General features: G+C 45.3%; 1 protein-coding gene across 5 annotated transcripts in view; it reads left to right on the top strand.

The window, feature by feature from the left end:
- Tmcc3 (transmembrane and coiled-coil domain family 3) overlaps nt 1-9,890 on the top strand; it is a 250,785-nt gene that overhangs the window by 203,353 nt on the left and 37,542 nt on the right. Inside the window, exon 1 of one of the 5 annotated variants that reach the window (XM_010629191.3) lies at nt 7,458-7,641. The exons of the other annotated variants lie outside the window; for them this stretch is intronic. Coding sequence (XP_010627493.1) covers nt 7,576-7,641 — 66 coding nt within the window. The 5' untranslated portion in view covers nt 7,458-7,575. Of the gene's footprint in view, nt 1-7,457; nt 7,642-9,890 lie in introns of those variants that run through there. 5 annotated transcript variants of the gene reach the window in all.

Raw genomic sequence — 9,890 nt, 5'->3', positions numbered from 1 at the left:
AAAAAAAAATATATATATATATATAGTATTAACTAATGTTAGTCTTTAATTTGTTGTGAAATTTTGCTTTTTTTTTGTAGCAGTAAGAAGACTTTTTAAAAATACATTTTATTACCCACTTGTATTACATTGAAATGTGTGAGAGAGAGGACACCAAAAAAGTATACATTAGGAAAAGAAAAGCATGCATAAATATTTTAATACTGAATTTATTGAGACATCATGAGATTAATACATGTTCCCTTTGGCCTCTGTGTTTACAAGTGGTGCCCAAAGTGGTGGCCATTCGCTTCCAGGTGTTTATTAGTATGGCAAAATGCGTATACATTTTTTGTTGGACTGTATATACATACACATACATATAAAATCCTGCCCGTCTCTAGTTTACAACACTTCTATAACTTGGAGAAAGTGTTACAGTATAAAGAATGTGCATTGTTTCCCAAACCACTGTTGCTATGGTAAATAATTTGTGGCCTAACATCTCAGCTAGGGAGACAGCAGAGCAGGAGCTCGACCTAACTGCTCGTTTTGCAGGGCCCAAGACTACTGTTTTGTCAGCCTCATTCTTGCACTTGGTAAGTATATTTAGGATTCTTGAGCTGGGCTCTGGACTGAAAATTCAGGTTGATTTGTTACTTGTGTTAGCATTGGGACTATTAAAAGTTTTCAGCATTGGAAGCACTAAGCTGTTTATTTGGCTTCATTGTTCTTATTTGTATGTCAGCCCTGTGTCTTGCTAACTCACTCCATACTTAGAGATTGTAATGTGCACCTGTGATAATTATCTGACACAGAGGTTAAAACTGTTGGCTGTGCCCAGAAACTAACACTTAGCATTTTATAACCCGATCCAAGAGCATATCAAAGGTGGAGGAAGTATTGCATGTACCTTTGTCTGGAGAGGCGCTGTGTTTGGAAAAGCCTACTGACCTAAGCAGATTTTCAGATATATTTGTTGCATAAATCCAGCCAAACCTTACCTCACACGCTGGGCAGTTCGGAGCTGCTCTCCCAGCTTGGGCATCTGTCGGGTGTGTGCGCACCAAGTTAAAGCTAGAGCTTTCCTTCATCAGCTGGGTGCTTGGCGGTGATCACCATGGGCTGTGTCCAGCCCCTGCATAAGCCCTGCTGCCCGGATGAGTAGGGTACATTCAACTGCAGTACTGAAGAATTTGCACAGTGTTTTGGACATTTAGAATGAGCTGATAGCAAGAAAGTTTTCAAAGTACTCAGGGCTCACATTGAAATCTTATTTTTAAAAAAATGAGAGAGGTTTTGAGCTTTGTTGCTATTTAGGGGCAGTTTTATGCAAAGTTTGCCTTCCACCAGACATTTTTTTTCAATTACTTTTATTACTTTAAGGAAATAGGACATGAATGAAATAGATGTTGTGTGCTCATGACTTTCTTTAAATCCTCAATTTTAAAATAATTTGTGTTGGGATAATTTTAATGGCAACAGATTGATAAATGAGAATAATGCATATATTATTGAAAGACAAAGAGATGCTTAATTCTCAACACAAAGAATTTTTTTTATACTTAGGACATTTCAGAAATCACAGGGACTTTGTCATTAAATAATTCTTTAAAATAGTTGCTTCTTAGTTTATTTACACAGTAGCCTAAAATGAGCCTGGCTGTTTTTTCAAGGGCTGCTAACTTACTAAAACTCTCAGTGGATTTTAATTTTCTTAAATTTACGATCGCTTGGGTTGTTGAGTTTAATTCAAGGTTGACGTTAATGACTATCCTGTGGACATAAACACAGTGACATCAGATTCTGGAGTGATAGGTGACGAAATGACCCATCAGAAATAGCAGCTGCTTCACAGAGAGAACGCACTGAGCCTGAGGAAAACCTGTACGAGCCATTAGGCAAATGGTTCTGATTGAATAGCAAGTAGACAAGTGCATTTCTAAGTAATAAACCCTTCAGACAGGGAAAAAAGACATTTGAAAAATACAGTACTCATATTCCTGTCTCCCAGAAAATTTCAGTTACTTGTTTTACGAAATAAATGGTCCCAGATGTGGCTGGCTGGGTGCTGTGTCTTCCCGCTTCCATGTGGTCCCACAGTCCGAAGTTACTGTGTATCATTCAGTAGCATGTTTATACTCTGCGTGAATCAGTAAGCAATACGTTGTTTTCTGTATTAACGTGTTATATAAATGTCATCCCCTGTAACTTATTTTTTTAACCTGGAATTTTAATAATTCGCCCACTTTCTTTCCTGGTTTTAACTTTGTACGTTATTTCAGCTTACAGCGAGTTCAGTGTGTGTCCAGCCAGTCATTGAAAGGTGAAAGGCAGATTGATCCTGAGGTCTTTGTGCTGTCACTAGGTGCCATCGCTGAAGCGACATTGTTGCAGTAGAGGGGAAAGAGGCTCTTCAACTTTGCCATCTGTTCTTGAACAGCTCTCTCCAGTAGTTATACTTTCAGTAGTGATTGTTTTAAAGCTCCGCTGTAGGGTCTTTGGCAGGGTATTTTCACGTTAATTGTGGATTGTGTATGTGTGTGTGTGGGTATCGAATAGCATCTGTTTAAAGTTTGTGTGTTCTTAAATTTGTCCAAAGTTTTTCTAAAATAGAAAGTTACTTTGAGTTTTTGGACCTAGTCAGGAATTTAACCTCTCTACTTCTGTTAGCACGTTTACATACAGTAACCCCCCTTTCTAGGTGCAATTTTATAACTGATCATAAAGACAGATGGTCTTAAAATTCATCACCCAGTTGAAGAATCTCTCCATCTCCCTAGAAAGTTGCCTCTTGCTAGTCCTGGGTCTTCTGTCTCTTGGCTCCCACTGACTAATTTTTGCCCTAGGGTTTGTGTTTACACGTAAATGGGGGCAGGCAGTGTCGAGCCTGTTTGAGTGTTGCTTCTCTCATTCAGCACAGTAACAGTACTTAATTCTTTCTGTTATTGATGAGCCGTGCTAGTGTATTTTAAGAGCACTGAGGTGTACGTGTGGACCGAGGAGGACTGGCGCTAGGCGTGGCTGAGTATGTTTTTCTCATGTGACTGCAGCAGCTGGTGATAAAAAGGTTAGAGTGGCAATTTGTAATGTGTGACTTTTAAAATGTTTGTTACTTCAGAGTATACACGGTACGATAAATATTCCTGTGGAGACTGAGGTCGGAGCAGGCGCTCTGTGTCTAAAGTGCATCAGTTCCCTAGAGCTGCTCTGCACACAGTCTGGTTTCAACATCAGGTTTACTTTGATGCACTTTACCTATGTCGCATGTACTTTTTAATTTCTGAAGGCTCATGCCTGGAATCCAGGTATGTCTGCAGGTGGTTTTTTTCTCAGGACTGAGGGAAGGATCTGTTGCAGGCCTCCTCCCCGGCTTGTGGTTGGCCTTCTTTTCTGATGTCTTCACTTCCGCTGCCCTGTAACGTCCACGTCCAGGCGTCCTCTGCCTGCCGTGCTGGGTGAGGGCCCACTCTGATTGTCTCATTTTAATGTAATTACCCCGTTGAAGGCCTTATCCTGAAATATAGTTAAATTCTGAGGTCCTGCGGCTCAGGACTTCAACATAGGATTTTTTTTTTTTTTTTTTAGGAGAACCCAATTCAGCCCACGTGGGGTCTCTGGGATTGATGCGTGTCATACAGAGGTGCACATTTCTGGAGCGAAGTCCTGTAGCTTTCCTGGGATGATTCTCCATGATCACAGATGGCCATTTTAGAAAGATAGAGAACTGCGGGGCTCATGGAAGTGCTTGCTGCAGGATTATAACCGTGGGTGTTACAGGAGTGTATTTAGATCATGCCTTTTTGTTGATTGAAAAGGTTTATGAGATGGTACACATACACAGGACCATTTTTCTTTAAAAATGGCATCGCAAATAGCGTATTTGTAAAGCTGCCATAGATGAGTAGGTATTTTGTGCTGGTGCTGTGATAAAGCTTGACCTAAGCTGAAACACTTCTCAGTATCAAGTGGATAAATCACACTCATGTTATAGGTGAGGACCTGAGGCCCAAACAAGGGTTAGATATCCCGGATCTTACCGCCAAGCAAGAAGGCAAACACCCCAGGCCGGCCCGCATTCCTGAGCGTGTGCTCCATCCATGGGTGGAGCTGCACCCACATCTGGGCAGGCAGGCGACAGCAGCACAGGCGTAGGACTGACTGGTCGCCTCTCCCGCTGGGTGTTCAGTTTTCTTCTCGGGACTTTTCATATCTTCCTGTCTTTTCTAAAACAAACATACTTTGCAGTTCAGTATAGTCAAGTGTGTATATGTGCTAACTTCGCTTGACCTTACCATATGTTTACATAAACAGCCTTTATCCTGAGAAGGAAAGCATAAATCACATTAATGCGACAGCTGTCTGATTTTCTCATCATCTGGTCAGTGGTCAGGACCGGTGACAGAAGTGATGGCAGCCAGCAGCAGTGCTGGGTTGTAGGTGACCAGGCTCTGGAGTCTCCTCAGCTTTCTCCCAGGCTGGGCCGGTTTGCAGCAGGCCAGGCCCAGCATGGAGATCGCGGTAGGAAATGTAGGGAGACTGCTCTGTGCCAGAGCTCCCTTCATGGTCGGACTGTGTGCCCAGCGCGGTGCCAGGCTGAGCTCCATCCCTGGAGGAACTCAGGGCGGGAGGTCTGGCCTGCTGATGAACGATGATCCAGCTGGGTGCACTGACCCTGAGGCCCCCGGGAGACTCTGGACTGAGCAGTGTGTGTCTGCTGCTAAGCTCCCCGCCCCCGGCCGGGCACCCTTGCAGCCTTCCGAGGAGCCTTTCTTGTGCTTTGTAGACCGCTGTGGGAGAGGAGGACGGATGGTGCTAATTTTCAGTGGTTTGGTTCCCGTCTGATTTGCGCTCTCATACATATTTTTGAATATGTGTTATGTATATTTTTTATATCCTCGTGCAAAGAAAATACCAAATCCTGGGCATCATAGATAGGCTCTTGTATTTGACTCAGATGGAAGAAGGAATGCTGCAGAAAAGGGAGGAATGGGGAAGTTAATTGTCATGGCAACCAGCAGGTTTTTATAGTGGAACACTGCCTTTGTAACCCAAATCTGTCGCCTTTTTGCAAACTACAGAAAACAAACTGACACGAACTGAAGAAGTTATAGTACTATCTCGGGGGGGGGGTGTATTTGCTCTTTGGAGCCCTGTGCAGTGGTTTTAGTCCCACAGAGTTTCAGAACTGAAAGACAAGCTGTAGGATTGTGCAAGGCCGAGCCCTCCTGGCTTTCCCATTATTATTATTATTTGTCATTATTTGTCACCCCCCACTCAGTCTGATCACTTAGAATGAGGATGAGTTTGGGGGACGTTACACACCCTGTGGCACAGACTCCTCCTTGGAAAAGAATTCCATCTCCCATGTTCTAACAATTTTTCCAGCTTGACCTCTTGCGTTTATTCTTGTTTCTTCACCATCTGCGAGGTGCTGAGGTGCTTAGAATACCTCACACCCCAGACAGTCACCCCTGCTGTCTGGGACCTCCAGGAGAGGTGAGCCCTTGTGGTTTCCTTGTGGTACCTCTGGTGAGGTTCCACTGGGGTACAAGAGACTTTGTAACGAAAGAGCCCTTGTGCAAACAGGTGGAGCTGAAGTAGGGAAACAGGGACCTCCTGAGTACCCGAGCACTCCAGTGCTTTTTTTGTTGTTGACACTTGGAGCAGAGAAGTCAAGCGTAGGCTGATCTTTGTTGCCCCTAACACTGGCATGAGAGATCCTCTTTATGTAGGACCACATGTGCGGGTTGCTTGCTCTGGGGCCAGAATAGACAAGAAGACTACAAGTGTTTATCTCGTCGCCATTGAAGTTGGTGGTACCTGTGTCCCCATATGTGATATGGAAAAGGAGTCGTCTTCTCCCAGACGCCCCTTCTTGGTGCTGAATTTAAAGATGAACTCTGTGTACCCCCTTGGGTTGGCTTCTTCCCATCACCCCGTTGTCTCCTCTCCACTCGCCTTCCCCAAGTCAGGAGTTCATGCAGCATGCACGTGGATTGTACTTCAACAGTTCAGCTTTCTGCCTATGTGACAAGTGTGTGCCCAGCATGAATTATGTTCCAGGCACCCTGAGAAACAAAACAAAAACCCCTGCTGCCGTCCTAGTAGGGCAAGGAGAGTCATAGGTAAAATATAGTCTGCGGTATGTAAAGGCGGTGGTAAGTGTGACGTCAAAAAATAAATCAAGGAGGAAGTTGGGGAGGCCCGTGTGACAGCACAGGGAGGAGCCTGAATTGAGACCCAAGGAAAGAAAAAATCTCAGAAGTGGCCGAGGGAAGACCTGTGGCGATAAGCTGTGTGGTGCCCAAGGGAGCTGCATTTCCGGGAGAGGAAAGGGCAATTACAGAGCAGAGCGTGCATGTGGTGAGGGTGGCACGTCAGGGAGGCCTGTGGCTGGAGCAAAATACGCAAGGAGTAGAGCGGAATGGCAGAGAGGCTTAGGGTTGGGGAGGCCAGTTCCTGGGCCAGTGCGTGTTGTGCAGGGCCCCCCTGGCCTCAGGATTGCAGTTCGATTGTAGGTAGGGACACCCGTGGGGACTGATGATAGTGGCTGGGACCAGAACCGTAGCAGCAGAGGTGAGAAGTGGCCAGGACTTGTGAGTGCAGGCGAGGTTTCAGCCCTCCTTCCACGTGCCAGGGGCTCTGAACAGTGAGGTAAGGTGGGCACAGTGCCAAGGCTTTGGGGACAGCGAGCCCGCTTTTTAAGTCCCGATCCTTCTTTTGTGAGCTGTGTGCTGGCCGAGTCAGCTTGCCCGACGCCTTTGAGCTTCAGACTGCTCGGGTCAGAGGTGAGTTTAATTATTTCCTTGGAAGGCTGCTGGAGGCTTGAGTGAGATCATGACCCCAGGAGGCTCCCTTGTGCCCCGGCTGGGGTGCGGCTCCACCCAGTCTGCACCCCATCTGCTGAGAGCCCTGCCACCCTCCTAACCTGGAGCCCACCACCCTGAAGTGTGCAGAACGCATTTCCGCACTTGGCATGTAATGCAGAATAAGTGTTTGGCTGGATAAAGAGGAAACAAGAAAAGAAAGATAAATGATTTCAGAAATGCATACGTAGATATAATATTTGAGTTCACACATTTCCACAAGACAGTGGGACTTTTTCTTTTCAGAGTTCAGTGTTTAAGTGCATCAAATGATCGCTTTAAAGGCCCTGGCTATGTTTTTTTTATTTAAATAAGTCTAATTAAGGAAGACATGTACTCTTTATTTCCATATTTTAAAATTTATCTTCTCTCTGCTTTTGCTCTGTATAAAAATATTTGTTCAAAGATGCTAATTGGTGTTTCTGCTTAGGTGTTTTTTGGGAATAAAGTTGCTGAGCTGATTTTTATCAATACCGTAAGGAAATTTTCCATTCAACAGTTGACAGTGAAAATGTCAAATTATAGACAAACAAAATACAGGGTAATGACCGCTCTGGGTCAGGCTTTCTGATGGATTTATAATGCTTCCTTTGCCCACAGGTGGATGGGTGCAAATCTAGCATAACCGTCTTCTGTCAGAAGAATTCTGTGTGTGACACCTTTGTTCACTGGAGGCTGTGTGCCCTACATCAGAACTGCCAAAGCCGTGTTGTGGGTCGAACTGACAATGCGTTGGAGGCCTGACCCCCCTGTCTCACAGTCCACCTTACTTGGGAGCGGGGCCTTTACAGAGGTAATTGAGTGAAAAGGAAGTCAGGTGAACCCTGGTTGGTGATGCCTGTTGTGCCTTAATATTGAGGGGAGCTGGGACATGGGGACAGGCATGGCAGAAGGAAGACAAATGCGACCGAGGACTGTGAGCCCAAGGGTGAAGCGGTGCGTGTACCAGCCAGTGCCTCAGGCCCCCAGGAGGGGAGAAGGAGGAGTGTGAGGTTATTTTCCTGGTGTCCGCTGTGCAGCATGGCCAGGCCTGCACCTGGACCTAAGTCTTCTTAGCCTGGAGAACCATGGGTGAGGATTTCTGTGTCTAAAACCTCCCAGTTTGTACTTGGTTGCACCAGCCCTGGGGAGGAAATACTGGGCCACGGTCTCTCCTCATTGTCCCAGCACAGGAGAAACAAGAGTCTGATACTCCAGGGCAGTTTTTGATGAGCAGTGGGTTATGTCTGTGATTCCTCAGGGCTCCTCTGTTACTATTCTTCACCATCTAAGCAAACACAGCATTTCAAATTCCTTAACAATTTCATAGAACCCCAGGATTGACGGTGGACTCACTTTGCAAAACTTGCAGCTCTAGGAATGAGAAGCAGCTTAGACTCCCGATCTGAGTTCAAATCCTGTCTGTACCACTTTGCACCTGTGTCCCTGTGGTCACCTAGTGTTCTCTTCCTGAGCCTCTTTTCTGCACCTGGACACTGGGAAGGGTACCTGTCTCCCCGCGGGTTGCTTTGAGAAGTAGAGCTATGGCAGTGGTCCAGCATCACACCCTGCACAGGGTGGGTTTTCAGGGACTGAGGGAGGCTGCTAGAGAAGAGAGCCAGAGACGGGGCTGGAAGTGATTTCACTGGACCAGGATAGGTGCCAGCCTGCAGTCAGAGGGGTCTGATCTCTACCTGCGGGGGTTTCTCCCAGGTGTTTCCTCTCAGACAGAAAGCCACAGATTCCTTTGCTCAAGGAGGGAGAAAACATTTGGTTCAGACAGGAGCTTTGTTTCCTTAAGAAGCTTGACCTTGCTGAGAGCTACAATGTAACCTGACTGGGGGGTGGTCTTGTCTTGTCCAGGGAGCTAGTTGTTCACAAGTTTAGTAGTTCACAACGAAAATCCAGAAAATGGTTTTTTTTTCTTTTTTAAAAAGAGGTTCATTGAGATATAATTTACATACCATAGTCTTATAGTACATAATTGAATGGTTTTTAGTATAGTTGCAAAGTTGTATAGTCGTCACCAGAATCCATTTTATGTTGTTTTTATCACCCCGGAAGACGGTCATTAGCAGCCACTGTACGCTCCACTCCCAGACCCTCACACCCAGGCAGCTTTTGAGGCACTTCCTGTCTCCGCGGATTTGCCTATTTTGTGCATGGAGCTAGGCATTACATGGTCTTGTATGTGTGACTTCTTTCAGTTACTATGATGTTTTAAAGGTTCACTGACAATGCAGCACAGATCAGTTCTTTCTATGGCTAAATATTCATTGTATGGATTATGACCACATTTTATCAATTGATGGACATTTGGGCTGTTTCCGCTTGGGGATATTAAAAATAATGCTATATGAGCATTTTGTACAAGTGTTTGAATGTCTGTTTATTTTTCTTGGGTATAGAAGATATGATCAAAAACTGTAGCGAATATTTAAATTTTAAGACATAGATTGCGGTAAAAGACACCGGCCATCAGTCCCCTCAGAATACTCCCCTCTCTTGGAACGCACTTGTCCTGTTGTTCTTGTCACTTGCGAAGTGGTTTTGGAAGTGCTCTTTCACGATGTCTGTAGTTGCTCTGCCATGGTTGCCTCGATTTCCTGAATCAGTTTAAGACCTTTGCCTTTCATAATCATTTTGGGGACGGGGATTTAGCTCCGTGGTGCCGCCACCTGCCTCACAAGCACACGGTCCCGAGTTCAATCCCCGGTACCCCCCCAAAAAATCGTTTGACTTGGGGAAGAGCCGGAAGTCCCACGGTGTCACACGCGTGAAGGTGGATGAGGACGCACTGCAGTGCTTTCCTGAGCCTGCCTTTCCGGGGAGCACTCAGCAGCAGCACTCGCTGATATATATATATCTGTTAATCACACCGTGGAAGGATACTCACAGAAGACTTGGAGAACTGCTTCAGACTGACAAGAACAGTGGGATAGGTGTGGTTGAAGTGAGAGGGGGTATTTTTTTTCCTTTGTATTGGTGTATGTTTGTGATACATAATAATTACATTCATCTTGAGAAATTGATACTTACATTGGCACACATAGCACATCTTAA

This window comes from Fukomys damarensis, unplaced genomic scaffold (genome assembly GCF_012274545.1).
Source record: "Fukomys damarensis isolate Sample0158 unplaced genomic scaffold, DMR_v1.0_HiC HiC_scaffold_15, whole genome shotgun sequence".
In the NCBI taxonomy this organism is placed as follows: domain Eukaryota; kingdom Metazoa; phylum Chordata; class Mammalia; order Rodentia; family Bathyergidae; genus Fukomys; species Fukomys damarensis.
This window is presented reverse-complemented; position numbering and strand designations above follow the sequence as displayed.